The sequence below is a fragment of the Magnolia sinica genome, chromosome 7 (assembly GCF_029962835.1).
Source record: "Magnolia sinica isolate HGM2019 chromosome 7, MsV1, whole genome shotgun sequence".
NCBI classification, from domain to species: Eukaryota; Viridiplantae; Streptophyta; class Magnoliopsida; order Magnoliales; family Magnoliaceae; genus Magnolia; species Magnolia sinica.
The window spans coordinates 78292160-78314133 of NC_080579.1; the positions used below are offsets into that span (position 1 = coordinate 78292160).

Sequence of the window (21974 nt, forward strand, 5' to 3'; positions counted from 1 at the left end):
TAGAGGTAAAAATCCATCATGACCATGAAATATGGATTATTAACTTGGTTCCGCTAATTCTAAACCATTTAAACAAGAAAAAACGAATAGGTTCCTAGCCATCTCCACTTTCTACTCTCCAATCTCGATTTCCCAACTCAAATCTTCTTCTCTCCAAACTACTCAAAAGAGTGGTCGAAATCCTCTCAGAAAGCTATCCCTAAAAAATTTTGAGAAAAAATAGATTGAGAGATTTTTTATTTTCTAATTTCTATAAAAGGGGCATTGTCTACTCATGTCGTGGATACATATGGCATGTATCAATGACATGGAGAATTTTTATATTGCGATAATTTAAAATATCACACTATGTCAATATATCATCGATACAATGTGATATTTTGCAACAATTCGTGCAACACGAGGAAGTTGATAACTCCCCCCTCATTTTGTATCCTTGATGTGCGATATAGATAGTATCATCCAATACTATTGATATTTAAATCATTGGCCATTGACTAATTCCTTCATCTAGAGCTATTGTGTAGTATTTTCGGGCTATGTGCCCCTATCTATGTGGTTGAGTACTTTTGGTGTGGCTGGAGTACTTTGTCATCATCATAGAGGGTATATCTCTTCACAGGCGAGTGATATCTCTAGATCCTTAATGATGCTAAGGGTTGCAAATGTACTTGGCATTAATGATAATATCCTAGTTGGAAAATTACTACCACCATGTTCAATGGTGGAAACTATCTAGCTTGGTTCAAGTCTGCTTGGATGTTCATTGGGGCCGTAAAAGGCATAGATACCTTGATAAGACGATTCCAAAACCCGAAAAATCCAATCCTACTTATGCTGATTGGGAGAGGATAACATGATGATAATGGGGTGGTTGCTTAATTCTATGAAGCCCAATATTAGTGACACGTTTACGTGTTGTAAGACAGTGCCAGAGATTTGGCACTATTGCAGATCTAAGACAAAGAATGTTGCTCGTGTTTTCCAGTTGACCTATCATCATCATCATCTAAGCCTTATCCCAATTGTTTGGGGTCAACTACATGAATCCTGTTCCGCCATTCCATTCTATCAAGGGTCAAACCTTCAGTTGACCCATGAGATTGCAACTTTTCGTCAAGGAGAGAGGTCTTCGGGAAACTACTACACGGCCCTTAGAGGGATGTGGTTTGATTTGAGACAACATAGACCAATCTGTTAATGTTGTGTTCAGGAGAGTCGGGTTGAGATTGAAGAACAATATATCCTTAATCTTCTTGTCGGACACAATCCTGAGCATGAGTGCATTCTCACTCAGATTCTTAGTTAGGAGCCACTTCCTCCTCTTGGGACAGTCTTTGCTTTGCTTTGGCAAGAAAAGAGTCACCAGAAAGTGATGTCAGATACTGCCTCAAGTTCTCATGATTGATCGGCGTTTCTTAGTTTGGCAATTGGTAGTCGTAGCTTCTAATTACATGTTGCCACTACTTCCAAGTTCCCTCGAATGCATTCATTTCTGATTCAACCCTTCCTCATCTTTGCTCCCATCCATCTCAACATTTAAACTTCAGCCACACTCATCCTATGAACATGTTGTCCCTTAGCTGCCCAACATTCTGTCGCATAAAGCATGGCAGGTCTTATAGCTATCCTATAAAATTTCCCCTTTAGTTTGATTGGTACACAACAATCACATAAAACTCTAGAGGCACATCTCAATTTATTCCACCAAGCTCAAATTCTATATGGCAACATCCTTCTCAATCTCTCCACTCTCGTGAATTATGAACCCAAGATATCAAAAGTAGTCATTTGGGATATTTCTTGGTCAGAGATCTTAGCTAATTCCTCATTTCCACTCCTATTGTTACCAAAATTGCTCTCCCTATACTCTGTTTTAGTTCAACTAATTTTAAATCCTTTGGATTCTAAAGCATCCCTCCACTTACTATTTACGCCCTCGCTTGTCCTGTCAAACAAAACTATTGCATCTATGAACAACATTGACCATGAGATCTCTTCCTACAAATGCCTTGTTAATTCATCCATAACCAATGCAAAATAGCATGGATTCATATTCCCTTTCCAAGAGCAAACAGATGTAAATAAATAAATTAAATAAATAAATAAATAAATAAATAAATAAATAAACTCCCAACTTGAGATCCATTAACTGAAAATGTATAGAGAATCAAAATCTGCTTTTTCTAATTTGCAAAAGCCTAGAGGCATCACAAATAAAACATAATGTGTAGAGTTCCAATTACTTCCATAGTATTTAGAATGACAAGGATGACGCAACTGGAAAGTCATTACGAATTTACAAGTCCACAACAACAATAGTGATTATTTAGTTGCAGCTTACTTCATCCATTCAAGAGCTTAGTGATAATCCAATCCCCTAAAAGCTAATAGAGATACACCCATTGTTAGTCCTATAATACCACCTGCATAATTTAGTATTGCATGTATATGGACCATAGAGATAGAGAACTAGAACCAGATGCCTTGAGTTCTCAAAGTCCAAAAAAAAATTTCAAAAAAAAAAGCCTTACAACACATGATGCTGCAACACAAGGGAGTTGGTGAAAGTAGTTGTGTTTACAAATGCAAATATGAATGCCAAGATGCTGTAGTGAAATTTGATTCATATGGATCCAAACATGCATCCAGTTTGCAAGCTGAGTTTGTGAGTGCACACCCTTTCTTAGGCAGAAGACCCAGGACCAAGTCTCACTAACGGGGGTTTCCCGTTTCAGTAAAAAACAAAACAAAAACAAAAACAAAAAGAACCAAAAAAAAAAAAAAAAAGATTACCCAAACACAACAGTAATTTTACAAACAGAAAGGAGAGAAGAAACGGCACGCTGACCTAACCAGCAATCTAAACTACTCTCAATGACAAAATACATGTTTCCAGCATCTTGGATGCAAAAGAGAACTGCGGGAAACACAAATTGCTGAAACAACAAAAATGTCTTACTAAGCATATGTGAAATGGCAAATAAAAAGCAATCACCATGAGCTTCCAGCAGCATTGGAGATTATGTCATAAAGAATCCATGGATGTAGTCCAGCTTGGGTGCCCAGAAACATAGCCTCCAGAGAAGCGACAAGATGAATGCCCTCAAGCAGCTCGATTACCATTCTCACTTTACTGCAGGAGGAAAAGAGAAATAAGAACCACATAACATAGATATTGAACATCAGCATTTATATTGATCAACTAGCACTAGTGCACCATCTTTCCCATAGTTGAGTTAATGTTCAAGTACCATAGCAGAGATTACACCATTAATCTAACTCAACAGGCACTTATCCTTCCTTTTCCACACACACACACACACACACACACAGAGAGAGAGAGAGAGAGAGAGAGAGAGAGAGAGAGAGAGAGATCATGAAAAGACTTATCGAATATCATAGTTTGCGCTAGATGTTAATATGACTGGACAGTCAACAAAACTAAGAAAGCACACCTTCCAGCACCAACTTCACCCTCAAGAATGTAAAGCTTCACACTCATTGCTGTTAACAAAATCCAGCAATTAGATTGGAAAAGACACATTTATATAAAAATAGTGAAATACAATGTTTCCAACTTTCAAGAATGCCAAAAGAGAATTTTGCTAAGCCCAAATGAATGTGAAACCAAACCCATCCACATGCAGAATGGCACATGTGTGAGATCCATGTCATATATCACATCACATGTGCCCCACCATATACGTGTCCTGGCCTAAGTATCATGACAGTCCAACCAACAGATAAGCCACATATGTACATTGAATGTGGACCATTGGCAAGCCATTATTTACCTGTTCGTTCTTCATCTGGTGTGGCCTGCCTGATGATTAGATTGGCCTGATGTTGGGCCAGGGCATCAACATGCAGGGTCCACCTGATGGGCGGCTTGGATCTTGCACACATGGTGATGAGTTGATGAGCTTGGATCCAAACTCATGTGGGTTTAGAAGAACCTCTACAAAAAAAGATGTGTTTCAATAAAGTGGTATGCATGTGTTTTACCAGAGAGCAAAGGTTTTGCCTTTGCAATTGCCTCCTTCCTTCCAGATGCAATAATCTAAACATGATGTAATTAAAACCTCAGCACACTATCTGAAATTAAATGACTACAAAGGAAAGGAAGACGTGTTCTCCATTGCCATCAAACTTGCTAAACAAAAGACATAAGATGTTATATAAGACTCATCTCACCACAATTCTTCCATCTAAAGACTTTGAAACTCCCCTAAACACGTGTACATCTACAAAAAATTGAGCACCACCCTCTGCAAGATGGGTAAAAAAGAGAGTTAATTGCTGAATAATTCCTACATAACTCATAAACTTGCTTAAGAACCCAACAAAATGATAAAATGACCAAAAGCATTTTAATTCACTGAAGCAAAATCTAATATGGAAAAGATTGTGTGCACTCAGTCAGCATTGAATACTTTGGTGTGCATTAGCTCCCCACAACCCAATAATGATGGACATGTTGAATTGCCCAAACGCATCATGGTGGTAGTACCCACACACACACATATATGCAAGTGTGTGTGCTAAGTGTGATCTCTGCTCATATTCACCGTCAAGCCCAAATATCAGGCCAATCCAAGACTCTAGTGGGGCCACATCATAGGGAACAATATAATCATGCCTAAAACCTCTAAATTTATGTAATATGGCCCACGTAAGTTTGAATGGACTGATTTTCAGTGCCCCTTGATTTTGGTGGACGCATCTAATGAACAGATTTGATGGCATACACACAACAGTGGGCCAGACACAATCAAGAAGATTTTATTTGTTAGGCATCCCCTCCCAACTGTCCCATGTGGTGTGGCCCACCTAAGTTTCCTATTGGGCTGATTTCGGCCCTGAAGTTCCCATACATTTGAGTTGTGTGGCCCACTGTGTTGGTATTGTATCGCTAGAAAGCCAATATGACTATGATTATGGATCTTAATGACCAACTATTTTGGTAGATACCTTAGATGGCATAATTAACATGTGGGAAATTGTATGCTATTGCTATCTATGCTATTACAGGTTAATGGGAGGGATTCTTCCTGTTGTCATAAGGGAAGGTGAGTTTGCACACAATGGCTAGTGGCCAAGTGAGAGTTGAGTAGAAAGTGGAGGGATGGAGGGAGAGAAAAGGAATAGGCCTGCAATGGGTCGGGTTTGGTCCAGGTCGGGGTCAGCCCAAGTCTGACCCACTTAATAAATGGGTCGAGAAATCTGGCCCTAACCTGACCCGCTACCCATTACCCGGTGACCCAACCTGACCTGCTTAAAATTTCTAAAGCCTGAACCCGACCCATTTAATTGTAGTTCCATCGGGCTGAACCAACTCACCCAACCAAACCTATACACTAACTTTGGTCTCTCATATTAGACTTCATCACTATTCTTGGAGTTTTCATTTGCATAGAGCTCACTATTTCTCACTCGGAATTGGGCTTTTTTTTCATGCCATGCGTGTGTTTCATCTCGTCTACATATTCACAAAAGAGCAATCACACATGTATATTAGGATAACCAGGGTTGGCAATGGGCCGGGTTGACCCACGGGTCAATTGGCCGAACCCACTTTTAAGCCGGGTTTAGGCCCAGTCGGGTCAGATTGAGGGTCAAACTCGGGCCAAAAGGGTAGCCCATTTAGATTAATGGGTTGGCCTCCAGTTTAGGCCAACCTAACCTGATCTGCCCATATATTGAATTAATAGGCTGCCTAGCCAAATGACCCGACCCAACCCATAACCCAAAACAAAATTATCTTTGTTATAGTTTTGATCCCTAGACCTCTTAGACTTTTTAGCAATTTGCTTACCACTTGTATCACAACAAATGTTGTCGGCTTTGTGTTTATTTTGTTTTTGTAAATAGAGAACTAATGAATGTTTAAGAATTCAAGTGGGCTCACGGTTTAGAAATCCAAACCATTGGTTTGTAGGATCCACCGTGGATGGGCTATTAATGTGTAACAGTGAGCTCCATACGCATGAAAAATCCAAGAAGAGCCAAGAAAATTAACATGAGATATTACATTTAGTATATGAGTCGGGTGGCAAGTCGGTTGACCCCAAACCCGAATGCAATTAAATGGGTCAAGTCAAGTTCGAGCTCTAGAAATTTTAAGTGAGTCAGATCAAGTAATTGAGTAATGAGTATCGGGTCAGGTTAAAGGCAGATTTCTTGATTGGTTAATTAAATGGGTCAGGCTTGGGCGGACCCCGACCCATTACCGGGTCTATGAGATACCTTTGTTTCGGGTTATGCGTTGGGTTGGATAGGGTTATTTGGCCCAGCCCATTGGCTCAATATATGAGTGGGTTGGGTTGGGTTGGGTTGGCCTAAAAACGAGCTTGCAACTTCACTTTTTGAAGCAGGTCAAACCAATTGACCCATGGGTCAACCCAACCCATTGCCACCCCTAGAAAGGTGAGAGAAAGAAGAATAGAAATTCAAGGCAACAAATGGTATTGTATTTGTCCCAAAAACTAACACACAAATATATTAACTTGAGAGAAACAAATAATGCTCTACTTAAGTACATGGATAACACACACACACACACACACACACACACACACACACACACACACACAATTACTTATATTTTCCTACATTCCCCCAAAAGTTGGAGCATAGATATTGATAATGCCCATCTTGTAACTCATATGAAGAAGATAATGACGATCAGCTTAGGCCACAACTCCCCCTCAAACACAAAATGGTGGGATACAAGCAGTGTTCGAATTATCTCCAATATTATCAAAATATCTCTGATATTATCTTTATCTCCAGCTCAACGATACCGATAACACTGGTAGTATCAGAAATTCCAGGTATTAGCAATATATCGCTAAGTATCGCCAATGTATCAATATCGCTAATGTAATCGTCAATACTTTCAACTATGTAAATTCTAGGTGTCGCTTGTATCGACAATGCATCGACAATATTTTCAACTATGTAAATTCTAGGTAATGCTTGTATCATACTATGTATTGATGATATTTCAATAATATTGCCAACATATTGATATCATCAAAATTTTGTTTATTAGAAAATTTTCTATTTCAAATTTTTTTCATGGGCACATGGTTGTATGTAGTGTTCAATTTGCCATTGATAATATTGATAATATCTTGATATTATTGATATCGCAACATGCGAGATATTAAGACCACGATCTTTCGTTTCCTTTCCAATTGTTGATGATTTCTTGGTAAAATATCATGTGTTGTTGATATTTTGCAATATCAATGGATGTTTGGATGGTTAAATAGGCCGGAGAGGATGGTTGGACTAATTTCGTACAACAACACATGCTTTTAAGGCCCCATTAAATGGAAACTTGTTATTTATGCATTTTTTTTTACAATTTTTTTTTCTAAATATGCAAATATGTGCATTTCAACATCTTTTGAAGTTTCGCTAAAAATTCCACCGTCATGCCTATATTTCTCCACATTTCCGGTTATCAGCGATATTATTAGCGATAATCGATTTTGTTTCCGCATCCCTGTCTAGCGAAACTTGTAGTGATACTGATACTTTGAACACTGGATACAAGATCTTCAATTGTTGCTTGTCTGTAGATTGGGCTTTTGTCATTTGTTGAACCTTCTCTTCAAATAGTAGACCATCCAAACTTGACAACCATTGAGCCACCAAACTACTAGTCACATGCAAAATCCTCTTAAAGACACATGTAACAGAGGGCTGAGAGGCAGGTACACCTACAACGGCATGTGAAGACATGCATACACAACATGTAAGTGGAACTACACCCACAACTAATAACAAGGACCTAGTAAAAGACGAAACGATGAATGGAAAAGGAAAGCTCCCATGCTTGCAGAAATTATCCATGTCAAGTTGGGTCGAGCATACATCAAACGATTTGTGTGCACAATATCTCAAAGCACATAACGAAAACACCAACTACACAACCACCATCCTCAACATATATCCACACTTCATCTCATAACCTTACAACATTAGAACATGAAGAAACAAGGAAATATCAGCAAAAGGACTCCAAACAAGGGCCATATAGCACCTATTTCTCATATATATATATATATATATATATATATATATATATATATACACACACACCATAGCACTCCCAAATCTCAACGGAATTTCACAATTCTTGCTTTTGGTTATTGCTAATTAACTAACCATACCTAATCTATGTGAAAAATCTCCACAAAAAAAAAAAAAAAAAAACTCACAATAAATAGTATAACAGAAAAAATAAAACCTAGACCATCTCCTGACTTCTCTATTTTGCGTGAAAAACCTCCAAGAACTTGTATATAAAAAATAAGTAATAAAAAAATGAAGAAAAATGACCATAAATCATCTAAAATAAAGCTCTTCCAGATCCCATACTTTTCTACATTAGATGGCTATTGGGCCTTACCATGCTAACATCATCCATACGGTCAATGACATCAACAGAAAACTCATATTCAAATATGCAATAACTGATACCAATTAGAAAGTGGTGAGATGAGCGGAGAGAAAGGAGAATGAAAGAGAGAAAAGAAGAGAAGTTCAGGACAGCAAGTGTAGTGTCTAGTGTGAGTACAAAAGACTAACAGACACATGCACGCATGTGCACGCACAGGCACACAAATGCCTATATATATATATAGGCATTCTCACTTACGCACGTGCACCTTTACACATGTGTCATGGGCCCAAAATCCAAACGGTCCATGTGATGCGGCACCCCATGAAACCCCCAGGGACCAATTTTCACCCTGATCCAAAACTTTGGTGGGCCATAGCAAAGAGAGATGCAAATAAGAGGAAAATGTTTTCTTTTGCCATGGCCCACCAAAGTTTTGGATCAAGGTAAAAGTTGGGCCTTGGGGGTTTCATAGGCTGATGCATCATGTGGACCATTCGGATTTTGGGCTCACATCACGTGGGATGAGTTCTCAAAAAGTTCTCATGAGAACACGTGAAAACTGGTGCGCGGCTGAGCATTGGTGTGTGCCCGCGCGTGTGTGTATGAGAGAGAGAGAGAGAAACATATATTGCTCCATAGGAATACATGGACAACATTCACACTCATAATCACTATATTTTCCTATAACATGTGCTTCATGGATCTCAGTACCCTAAATTCCATAACCATAACAACAATATTGGACAATCCGTAAATGGTTAAGTGGTCATCCTATGTGTGAGAACCAACAAGAAGTTGTGATGGAACATCTCCACCATTAAGCTACTAATGCCTTGCCCTACCCCACATGCGAGTGTGTTCATGGAATGTTGGTTTTTATGTTTAGGCCTAGCTAGACACATCGGGGGTTCGTGTCAAGTCTCTAGTTCTGGAGACCCATCATGCTTGGACCGAATCAACTTGATCATGTAGTAGTTCTGACTAATGTTTAGACCTGGGGTCATGAAGGGACTTCATGATCCTAGTTTTGAGCTTTGACTCAACCTGTGAGGTTACATTGGTGGCTAACATATGGGTGTGATTGGGTTGCATGCATTAGGATGCAATAGAACTCCATATGCTCCAAGAAGGGATCCACTCAGTTATCCCAGGATAAGTATAATGGACCAATCTTGATATTTGGACCATCCATCAAGTGGTTTTAAAGTTGGTTAGCGCATTTTAAATGTATTATATTATATGTTTAATTGATTTATTTTAACCATTGATCTTTTGGTGTTAATAGTTAAAATGTTTTGATCGCGCGTGGTAGGTCATCTAATGGTTGAGATCTGTTGATCCATGTCTTAAACAGGCATGGTATTAGGTCAACGATGGTGGTCACAAAGAGTGGAGTGATTAAGTCAATTGGGGTACTTGGATAAGGTGAGTTTACAAACTTTTTTTGTAGAGAGGGTGTAATGCCCCGAACTTTTCAATACCGAGTATTGAAAGTCCTTGAGCGTTACCGTGAAAGGTAACATAATATTTACATGTATGCGACACCAACCTAGCTATCCTAACCTTAAATCCATTCGCCAACAAGAATCTAACCATTGGGAATGATCTCCATTCATAGATCCAGCAATCTGACCGTTGATTTTGAGACAAGACCATCCATCATGTGATTTGACGTATGTACCTCCCCTTGAAGGAATTGGCGAATAACTCCTTATCCATAATGATGTAGATGTAAGTTCTTTTGTAAAGATTGTTTGGAAAGGTGCATATAACCATGTAAACCCATCAGATTTCACAAAAACTCATCTATCCGCAGTAATTACAAAAACGCCACTAAACCAAACTCTGAATTCAAGATCATGTGATTCCCACTGTCCGTTCAATGTGAGATCTCATACTATGCCCTTACACCATAAAATAACTGTACACATCAAACCTCAGCCCTTAGATCATCATAGAAGTGGCCCAAATTGAGGAAAAAGCCGTAACCGTCGATTGGGACCACCTGACCTTTGGATATCCTTCAAATTTCAGGCTCAACCCCTTAAATAAGATGGAAAAACGAGTGGTCGGTGTAGATTTCTCAAAAGCATCACGGTGGACCTCACCTCGGATGTTGAGCGCATGTACACAAGTGTTCCCGCGGAACACTGTACTCAGAGTCGGTCAGCAGGGCACTGACTTGACTTGTGTCCGCAAAAGGAGAGGACTCTCCTTTTCGCCCGCGCGAAATGGACGATCTGCATCCATTTTGATGGGATTGTGGGCCACCATCACGGCCTCGGCTGGATAATCCAGACCGTCCATCTTGTGCGGAAGGGAAAAATAATGAATCCCCATTTCCTTCGCTTCAAATCTAGATCAGGAAAACCGAAAAAAAAAAAAAAAAAAGTCTTTCTACAGTTTTTGGATTTTAAATAAACAGTGTCCGACTGTTGTAATAGATCTTGGGACTTACCATCATCCACAGGAATGATCGGCACCGTCCATCGTGTTACTGGGTCAATTTCGATCAGACCCTGGTCCGTTTCACTCCCAGCTAAATCACACCCTCATCTGCAAGATGCACCAAAGAGAATCGATGCGGTTTCAAGTCATTAGCGTAAGAGAAACTATCGGGGGATGTTTGGGCCGATCAGAGCCATCCAAACCCAAGTCAGGAAGGCCCCGACCACCCCCAAGAAGTCGGATTGGGAGGATCGCGCCAACAGTTGCGTCGATCCCAATCTTGACGCAAGAAACTTCTGTATTTCGCTGCGTAAGAAACCGAGGGTGTGAACGGGAGTGCGAGAGCTTTCACAGAGGTTCCGGTAGACTCGTCGCACTCCTATAAAAGGCGTCTCACGGCCAGGCAGCCTGAATGGGAGAAAGGAAAGGGAGAGAGAGAGAGAGAGAAGTCGACTTAGGAGCTGCTATGCGGCTGACTCGATCGAGTCACTGATCGAGCCGGGATCTGATTCTTGGTCCAGCAACTTTGCTGGGCAAGAAGGAGAGAAGGAAAGAAAGAAAAGAAAAGAAGAAAGAAGGAAAGAAATGAAAGGAAAAGAAAAGAGAAAGAAAGAGAAAGAAAGAAGAGAGAGAAAGAGGAAAGGAAAGAAAGAAAAGAGAAAAAGGAAAGAAAAGAAAGAAAAGGAAAAGGGGGGAGAGAGAGAGAGAGAGAGAGAGAGAGAGAGAGAGAGAGAGAGATAGTGCGATGAGTTGACTCACCGAGTCCTAGGACTGAGTCTGGGCCAGGTTTGGGTCGAGTTCGAGGTGAGGGTTTTATCCTTTTGAGCTTACATTAATTTAAGCCATTAAATTCACCCTGCTTTTATGCGTGCCTTCATGAATATGATATTGCCTTTACATGTACTTTATCTGGCCTTTTACATATCATTTTGAATCTTCCATGCTATTATATGTTTCACCATCAATAATGGCCTCTTTTGTGCCTTTTACGATGTGAATTATCCTGCCTTTTCATATCTTTAATGATACGAATTCCTCCGCCTTCCATGTTTAAATTTTTCTGGGAATTATCCTATCAATTGATTTAGTTATTATCATTACAATTATTGGCCCGGTGGGGATTATGACATCATGTCAATTATAAGGGATTTCTCTGAATTTATGTGAGGCCATGGATACAAGCCTTGCCCCTGCCTTATCAACTTATTGAGTTGGCCCTGCCACTCGTCTCTTTATTTGAGTTGGCCACTGCCACTCTCCTTATTATAGAGTTGACCCTTGTCACTCTTCTCTAATTATGATTGGCCATTGCCACTTGTGTTGAATTGACCCTCGTCACTCTTCTCTTTATTATTTTGGCCTCGTGCCGTCTATCTTTACAGCTTGGGCATAGTCTTGCTAGTCCAGAACCTCCATAATTCAGTTGATATTCTTTATGATCAGATTCAGTTATATTTGTTATGATTCAATTTATATTCTCTATAAGTGCAAGTGATGTGTAAGATGTATCACAACTAGTGATTTAAATATTCTATCATGGACGTAATGCGCTCTGGGTAGAGACCCTCTTGGGGCACGTAAGTCCTTGAGCCTTCGGGTAGTGGTGCACAAATCGATGTGTAATTCGCAAATGCAGTGTCACATCACTCCGGGATTGGATGTCGCAAATAGTCGCTCCATGAACAAATTGTTGCACGTAATTCACCCAGCTCATGTGTTGTGCGCTCTGAGGAGTTCTTATAAATCCACAATAGCATTGGCCATGCCAGCGAATATCCGTATAGTGAGAGTGCAGGTTGAGCCGGTTATCTATAAATCATATTCCACATTGTGATTATCACTACGTATGATGAGCCCCACATACTTTGCTAGGCATGCATCTCATGTAGGTTGTTTGCGCATGCTGATACCCTCGTGTTAGTGGAGCACGGGACATATCAGACCCTTACTTTACCTGTTATGAATCTCTTTAATTATTGTTAATCTTAAAGGATAAACTTCACTATGACTAGGGCATTGACCCTCTCCCAACAGTACAAATTATGCAGGTGACGTACAAGTTTAAAGACTTAAGAGGGCCGCTTCTTGTAGAAGACTACACTAAAAAAATTTGAAGCTAGATTATTTAATTAGAGTTATACTTCCGCTACGAACTCTAATAATGTAATAAGCTTCCATTGAGAAGGCATTTGATTATTTAATGTATCCTCTTACTCTGATGAAATAATCAAAACAGTTGATTTTATTCTCGTGAATGATTACCTTCATAAATGTAACTGGATGTAATCCAAATGAATATATATATATATATATATATATATATATATTATGGTGCGATTTTTAAAGCATCCAAGTTTCACATTATTAACACCCGGTTTCCTCAGGCACGAGTATAAACTCTGGCCGTGAAATTTCGGGCTGTTACAGAGGGGCATACTAAAATTAGTAAAGTGAGAATCCCATCCCACGATAGAGAGGTAGAGACTGGTTTGGACGTCCCCTCCTTAGATGTTTAGAGAGAGTGAAAAAAAGAAAGAAGAAGAAATTAAAGTAGGGAGGTGTGTGTTTCCCTCTCTCCTCCCTCATCACACATGTGCGGGTCCCACCTAGTTTTATGCCCCACCCTACCTCAGGGCTTCTACTTGTTCCTCTGCTCTCTGCACACTGGGATAGATCAAAGGAAGACCACCTACATTAGAGGATTGGCGGCAACAAACACATCAACGATTGAAGGGACAAATTATAAGTAAGATCTCCACCCTTGGTTTGTTTGTATTTTAGGAATTGATTGTATCTATATGAGGATCCTACATAAGTTAAAATCTAGAATTTTTTAGAACTCTTTACTTATGTGTCTTGCCAAAATTGTTAACACACCATACCATATGTGTGTAATGTGTGTGTGGCAATGATCACATAATAACATTACCACTATAACTTATGGTGGTAACGGCCAACGATGAGGCCGTGTATGTATAACATTAGATCCATCCAATAGGTGCCCCCAACTCTGAAAATTGGAAACCTAAAAAATCAGGCAAATCCAACATCATGTGAGTCGCGCCTTAGAAAAAGGCATAAACAGCCAAGAAATCTACCAATTTAAGTGGTGGGGCCCATTTGATCGTTGAATGAACTGGTTTTGGGGGCATCCCATCCTCAAGGTGGCATGCGCCTGATGCACAGGATGGACAGAATACACACAAGACAGTGGGCATAACACCATAGAAAACACTGTAAAAGAGGCCTCATCTACACAAATTCATGTGGTGGGGCCTATGTCAAGGCTGGATTACTCTGAATTTTTTTGCGTCCTATTATCTTGCTTGATGACTTTGCGCACGTATCAGAGGAGGCGGGCCCCAGTCTCTCTGTGGCTAGGCAAGTATCCATGTTGAAGACCCCATAATGCATATACGAGCATCTGAAAGACCCCACACTGGAAAGATGCACATTTGTTGCTTTAAGGAGTAATTTGGACCGTTAGATTTGAGGGATGCGACGATCGGACCATTGGATTGCATGGATTACATGATCGGGCCGTTGATTGTGGACTATTTTTCATTATAGGACATATATTTGTTCTAGGATTTAGTATTATGTTTAATTTATGCCTTTGGACACTTTATGAGTGGTTTTATATGTTTTTTCTTATACTAGGGTTATTTTGGTTAAAAGACAAAGCATGGACTATTTTGTAATGAATTTCTATAATAATAATAAAAATAAAATAAAATAAAATAAAAAATAAAAACTTCTTTGTTTCTTCTTCTTCATGAAGAATTGAAGACTTGTTCCATGCAATTTGGAATGAAGATCGGTGCAATGCCTATCTTCAATCATGGGAGTGCAAGGCTTCCAGTTATCCACCTTTGAATCTTCCTTCTTTGTTCGCAGTGTTTTCTTGAAATTTCTTATGTTCTTCACCCCAAACCATCCAAACACCATCCTTCCTTCTTCATTAGTCTCTCTATCAAAACCCTATGGTTACGGACCAAACCCAAGCCAACCAGACCCTACACGTGTGACCATACGGCCACACCATGCGAGCCCCACGGCTAGTCCATACAACCCACTTTTTCCTTCCCCCTTGCATCTTTGATCCTTCCTTTCAAACCCCATCATCCCTTGTCCAAAACCCTAACCCTAACCCTAAAATCTCAAAGCTCCCAATTTCCCCCAAATTCCCAAACCCTAAATCTCCAAATCCTTCAATTAACTTAAAATCCCTAATTTCCCTCCATCCAAAACCCTAATTCCCATCTCATAATACCTAAATCCCTTAATCCTTTCATCAATTCCCCAATTTAGTCCTAATTTCACCCTTTTCCCCAAACTTACCTAACCCTAGCTTCACCCACACTCAAATCTAGTAAACCCTAGGTAGTATTAGACCTTCCCTTTTACAATAGACCTGACCCTATGCTATTTGGATGTCTCTACATCCATTAGATCCTAGTTTTCCATGTTTAATGATCATGTAGGACAATGCTTGACAATTTGGGCTTAAACTATGCATGATTTTCTCTTAGAAACTTGATATCTATGATGATGTTAGCAAGATTCGTGTTTTTCATCAATTAATTTAATTTTGCTGATTGATATTGTAAACAAACCAAAAACAATGAAAGCAAGGCTTTGGGGAGAATGATTCTCCTTTTCTCTTTTTCTGTATTTCAGACAACCCTAAAGGGTTGAATATATAGAGTTTTACAACGACTATACAAGGTAAGATGCTAAATACAAAATCTTCTATACAAGGAATATGGTCTGTCTAACATCCCCCCCTCAAACTAATGCTTGTCATCAACAAGTAATAGTGTGCTAACTAGAAATGAGTGGCGTGCAGACGTGAGGGACTTCGTGAGAATGTCGGCAAGCTGATCATGGGATGCGACATGTGGTAGCGAAATGATCCGAGACTGAAACCTCTCGCGGATGAAGTGATTATCAACTTCAATATGCTTTGTTCGTTCATGAAAAACCGGATTTGAGGCAATCTGAATGGCACTCAGATTATCTACATGGAGTGGAGTAGGATCTTGCAGATGAACGCCCAAGTCAGAAAGAAGTCCACGTAACCAGATAATCTCACTACAAGCTGCTGACATTGCTCTATACTCGGCTTCCGTGCTTGATTTGGAAACAGTGGCCTGCTTCTTACATTTCCAAGAGATGAGAGAAGTGCCGAGAAAAACACAGTAGCCAGTGGTAGATCTGCGTGTGAGAGTACAACCGGCCCAGTCAGCATCTGAATAAGCACGAAGGTCCAGAGGAGCCGTGGAGGAGAAGACTAGAGATCGATCCAGAGTTCCACGTAGATACCGTAAGATGCGCAATACTGCAGTCATATGAAGGGTTCGAGGAGCAGAAACAAATTGGCTGACAACTTGGACCGCGTAGGCAATGTCAGGACGAGTCATTGTTAAGTAAACCAGACTCCCAACCAAACGACGGTATAAGGTGGGATCAGCAAGGATTTCACCATCGTCACGGCCATATTGAATGTTAAGTTCCAAGAGAGTCTAAACTATCTTCTGATCCGTTAAGGAGGCCAAGGGGAGAAGATCCTTGGTATATTTATGCTGGCTGACCAGCATTCCACGTATAGAATGCGAAAATTCAAGTCCCAGAAAGTATGTCAGATGACCCAGGTCCTTCATCTTGAAGGATGACTTCAGAACTTCCTTTATGGTCGAGATGTCAATATCATCGCTACCAGCCAGAAGTAGATCATCAACATATAGGAGAACAATGACGATTCCATGCTCAAATGTGCGCAAGAATAATGATGGATCATGACCACTTCGAGTAAAGCCAGCACCTGTAACAACATCATGAAAACGTTGGAACCATGCCCGAGGGGCTTGTTTGAGACCGTATAGAGCTTTCTTCAGGTGACAGACTTTATTGGCAGGGATTAAAGATTCAGGAGGAGGTTTCAAATAGACTGTTTCTTGGAGGTCTCTATGAAGAAAAGCATTTTTCACGTTCATCTAAGTGAGGGGCCAAGAGCGAACTGATGATACTGCCAGAAGAGTGTGAACAGTTTTCATCTTAGCCACAGGAGCGAATGTCTCATCATAATTAATTTCATGTTCTTGTTTGTATCCCTAAGCACAAGCCGAGCTTTGTATCGATCCAATGAGCCGTCAAACTTGAGCTTTACAGAATAAATCCATTTACTGCCAATTAATTGTTGGTCAGTAGGTCGAGTAACAATATCCCACGTATGGCTGCAAGTTCTTCTGCCATAGCCTTCTTCCAACAATCATGACTGGCTGCCTGATGGTATGAAAGTACGAATAGATACAGTATCTAGGGTAGTATTCATGGCAGACAGAGTATATCAAGCGATCAAGCTGTCGATGTACACGAGTGGAACGACGTACCAAGATAGGATCCGGATCAGTTACGGGTACAGTAGGGAGAGTAGTAGGTGATGGATCTATACGTGGTCATCGTGAATAAACCTGCAATGGACAAGGAGGGGTACTCGAGGCAATCGGAATATCAGGAAAAATAGTAAGACCAGAAGAGTCTGGTGTGGGCGAAGGAGGAACAGATGAATGGAAGGCAATATGCTCAAGAAAAACAACATGTCGTGATACCCGTACACGACGAGAGACCGAATCATAGCAACGAAAACCCTTTTGAGTTTCTCCAAATCCCAAGTACATACATTTGACTGATTTTGGAAAAAGTTTGTTACGTTCACGTGATGCCAAATGAACATAACATACACAACCAAAAACACGAAATGTGGAATATGTAGGAAGAGAACCGGTGAGAACAAAGTAGGGAGATTTACTATTCAGGACTGTGGTTGGCAACTGATTAATCAAGTAGACTGAATGCATCATAGCTTCCGCCCAAAAGGAACGAGGAACACTCATAGCTGTCATTAAGGTATTGGCAGTTTCAACAATATGACGATTTTTTCGTTCAGCTACCCCATTCTGTTGTGGAGTATCAGAACAGGTGGTCTGATGAGTAATCCCATGACCCTGCAGATATGTACGAAAATTTATGGAGAGATACTCTCCCCCTGAGTCAGAGCGGAGAGTTTGGATTTTTACTTGAAATTGTGTGTCCACCATAGAATGAAATATTTTGAATTTTTCAAACACCTGTGACTTAGAGTGCAGAAAGTAAATCCAAGTGTAACGGGTGAAATCATCAATAAATATAACATAATATCGTGGTCCAGAGAGAGACATAATTGGGAAAGGGCCCCAGACATCCATATGCACCAGTTCAAACATAGATGATGATTTTGTAATACTTAAAGGAAAGGGAACTTACTTTTTGAAAGGCAATAAGAAGAACAAGAATAATCCAAACCACTTTTATTAAGAGAAATATTCTCTAACATGCCAGAAGAAAAGAGCTGAATCAAACGATTAGAATGTGGATGACCCAGGTGAAAGTGCCAGAGTTTCCACATTTTATTTGCTGAACAAATATCCGAGGAAGAGGGAGAGAAGAAGCAATGAGCTAGAGTAACTGATGAGTGAAAGTCCAGCACGTACAAACATCCATGCTGACTACCCTTCCCAAGTACCTTCCCCGTTGCCAGATCCTGCACAAAACAACAATTTGGAAGAAATATGACTAGGCAGTTATTGGATGTAAGTTGACCAACTGAAATTAAATTTGAGAAGAGTTTAGGGACATGAAAAACATCACAAAGGGTAAACTGGCGATGGTCAAAAGGAGAGAAAGTTAAGGAATCAACGGACTGAATTGGTAGTTTAGTTCCATCTGCAGTAGAAATAGCCTGATTGCTAGTGTAGGGACGAATATTGCGAAGATGGAATACATTACCGGTCATATGATTTGAAGCACCAGAATCGAAGAACCATGGAGAAGATACGGTTATACCTGACATACCAACCGCAGAAAGGGCCTACACGATTTGCTAGAGTATCGCAGGAGTTAAAGGTGAGGAAAGACCTTCAACAGAACTAGTGGATGCAGTTTCACTAACAGAAGGCTCGGAAGAAGTAGGCACAGAAGTAGCAGAAAGAGCACGACCATGGCCATGACCTCGACCACCATGTCCACGGCCGAATGAGGATGCGTAGGCACGTGAACGACAGTCCTGAAGACCATGACCAGTCCTTTGACAATATGCGCACCAATCTTTGCCTTGAGCGACGACATGTCCCACTTTGTTACAACCGCGACAAGTTAAAGGAGTGGAACCACGGTTTGGTGTAGAGGTGGATACAATAAGTGTCAGGTCGGATGGTCCCTGAGATGTCCCTTGAGAGAGGACCTGCAGTCGTTGTTCCTTGGCTAATAAATCATTAATAACTGAATTCATTGAAGGAGTTGGGCTACGGTTCAGGAGAGCAGCCCTGCAATGCTCAAATTCCGGATGCAGTTTCATAAGAAACTGTCTAACTTGCGCACTCCCGCGCATTGTGTGGAATATTTTAAAGTCATTTGGGAAGTCAGGATCCATCATAGCCATCTCTGTCCAAATTGTAACCATTGCAGAGTAGAAAGATTGAATACTTTTGTCACCCTGAGTAAGGTAAATCATATCTTGTTCCAGGCGGTATAACCTAGCCGCATTACTCTGTTGATATATTGTCTGGAGATGCTCCAACATAGCCTTAGCAATGCGATGTGGCGTGAGGCCAACAGCTATTGATCAATCGACGGAATCAAGAATCCAGGTAATAATCCGTCCATTTTTCATTTCCCAATCAGCCATTTTGGCGGCATCGGTGGAAGCAGGAACAGTAACAGATCCATCAATCAGTCCCCACAAACCACGACCCTTGAGAAAACTTTGAAAGTGGATGGCCCATAGATTGTAGTTGGTGCCATCGAAACTACATCGTGGGGCCTCTGTACGGGAGTCTTTGTCCATAGATAGGAAGAGATATAAACTACGCCAAGGAAGAAGGTACCTTGCAGTAGGAGAGTTGGTTGTAGGCAATAGAACCGCAACAGATCAGAACAGCAATCAGCAAAAGGGTTTATATCACCACCAACAGATCAGAACCGTAACCAGCAAACGGCAACAGAGCAGAACAGCAAAAGGGTTTGGACAGAGACAGCAGGACGTTCGCAGTAGGAGGTGATCGAATGCAGCGGGAGGTGCAATAGGGATCGGATGTACATGCAGACGCAGTAGGTATAGACGTACGTGCGGACAGAGGTGATCGGATGTAGCAGGGGCGAGCGCAGCAGGGGCGTGCGCAGCAGGAGGGGTCGGACGCAGCAGGTGCAAGCACAACAGGTGTAGCAGGGATCGGACGTGCGCAGGGACGTGCGGACAGGCTTGGGGAAGATCGGACAAGCGTGGGGAGGGCTGGAACTGACAGGGGACGAGCTGGATCGAACAGGGGAGGGCCGGATTTGACAGACGGTGGCGCCGGTGATGAAGAGATGCCGGATTATGATCGATATTGCTCTGATACCATGTAAACAAACCAAAAACAATGAAGGCAAGGCTTTGGGGAGAATGATTCTCCTTTTCTCTTTTTCTGTATTTCAGACAACCCTAAAGGGTTGAATATATAGAGTTTTACAACGACTATACAAGGTAAGATGATAAATACAAAATCTTCAATACAAGGAATGTGGTTTGTCTAACAGATATCACTCATTATTTGATTTCATGCATTGGTCCCGCATCATTGGTGGGGTGCACCTGATGCACAGGTTGGATGACATATACAAACCTTGGTGGGAACCATGCTAAATCTTGGGCTTCTCAATGTTGCACGTCACCCTCACTATTCCCCATGGTGGACCACCTAACAATTGGATCAGCCTGATTTTTTTTTCCAGTATCCTGCCCCATAAAATCACTTGGTAGAAATGACGCATGGCTCAGTTGTCATACATTCACAACGTGGCCCATTACAATTACCATGTGATCGTTTCCAATATATACACATGCATATAATGTTGAGAAGGTACTTTAATCCTTTTGCTCTAAGATTTCATACATTTAATTCATATTGGAGTTGAAGATATTTCAGACCGTCCATAGAAGCAATTGGCATTAATAATAAACACCTTTATGCAATAATAAAACTTTACTCACTCAGCATATGAATCAAAGTTCTCAAAATTCAGAAATATTGTCTAACCAACTAGGCCTCCACTTAGAAGATAAGATGTCTAGCTCGCAATTAATTACTAAGCCAACAACCTTTCTAGAATACTTTCTACTGCAACAATAGGCACTAAAGAAAAACAAACCAGCACATTTGTAAACAGATTACTTAGCCAAAAAACAAAAAAGAAAGAAAAAGAAAAAGAAAACAGAGATTAGAATAGAAGAATGATGCAGCGTAGAAATTAAACATAACTAGGTAGAGTCACTCTACCGAATTAAGAAGAATTTGGTAGAAGAAGAAGAAACACTCTCACTATTCAAAATATTCATCAATTGTTTTATTACATAGCCATCAATGTCTATATATAGGCAAAAAAAAAAAAAGTAAAAGATCTAAAGAGATCTTGCACATGTTTACTTTACTATTTTTAGAATACCTATGACATAATAAATTCCATAAAGGATATGACATGTGGACTTTTACCAAAACAGGAAATAGACAACTATTCAAAAGATTCTACATCTAAGAGGAAAAAAAGAAGACTCTAAACTAGAAAATTCCCAAAATATTTTGTTAAGTCCAAGCCACATGTGTTCTATCAACATCATCTAATTGTATTCATAGACCACACAAACCAATCGGACATTTGAATCAGGTCCATAAATGAGCAAAACCTGGATCTGGTCCACATCTATGATTTGATCAATTTGAGCATTTGAAATGCTCCAAATTGGTTAAATGGTCCAGATCTTTAATTAAACAGTTGGACCAGTCCATTACGTGATCAAGATCATTAGATGGGCTTGATTGGGCCTTGGGGCGTAATGTATATTTTGATGGCTTGATCTTTGATTGAACAACTCATGTGAAATAGACATCTTTTTATTACTTGTGTATATTCTTGCATGCATCAATTCTCCCCGGCTTTGAAAGAGCTCCTCATCGAGTTGGGAACCAATATCAACCTTCGGACTTGTACTACCTCTATGATGAATCTTCTTCGTCTTCAATGGAAGCTGGTG

The 21974-nt window shown here is 40.4% G+C and overlaps 1 protein-coding gene across 2 annotated transcripts in view; it reads right to left on the reverse strand.

Moving 5' to 3' along the window:
* Positions 1–21974, reverse strand: part of LOC131251484 (uncharacterized) — a 117155-nt gene that overhangs the window by 82736 nt on the left and 12445 nt on the right. The window contains exons 5-8 of one of the 2 annotated variants that reach the window (XM_058252220.1): positions 4198–4271; positions 4009–4063; positions 3459–3507; positions 2999–3136 (exon numbers count right to left, since the gene is read on the reverse strand). In XM_058252220.1, coding sequence (XP_058108203.1) covers positions 2999–3136; positions 3459–3507; positions 4009–4063; positions 4198–4271 — 316 coding nt within the window. The remainder of the gene's footprint in view (positions 1–2998; positions 3137–3458; positions 3508–4008; positions 4064–4197; positions 4272–21974) is intronic. The other variant, XM_058252221.1, reaches the window with a different exon arrangement.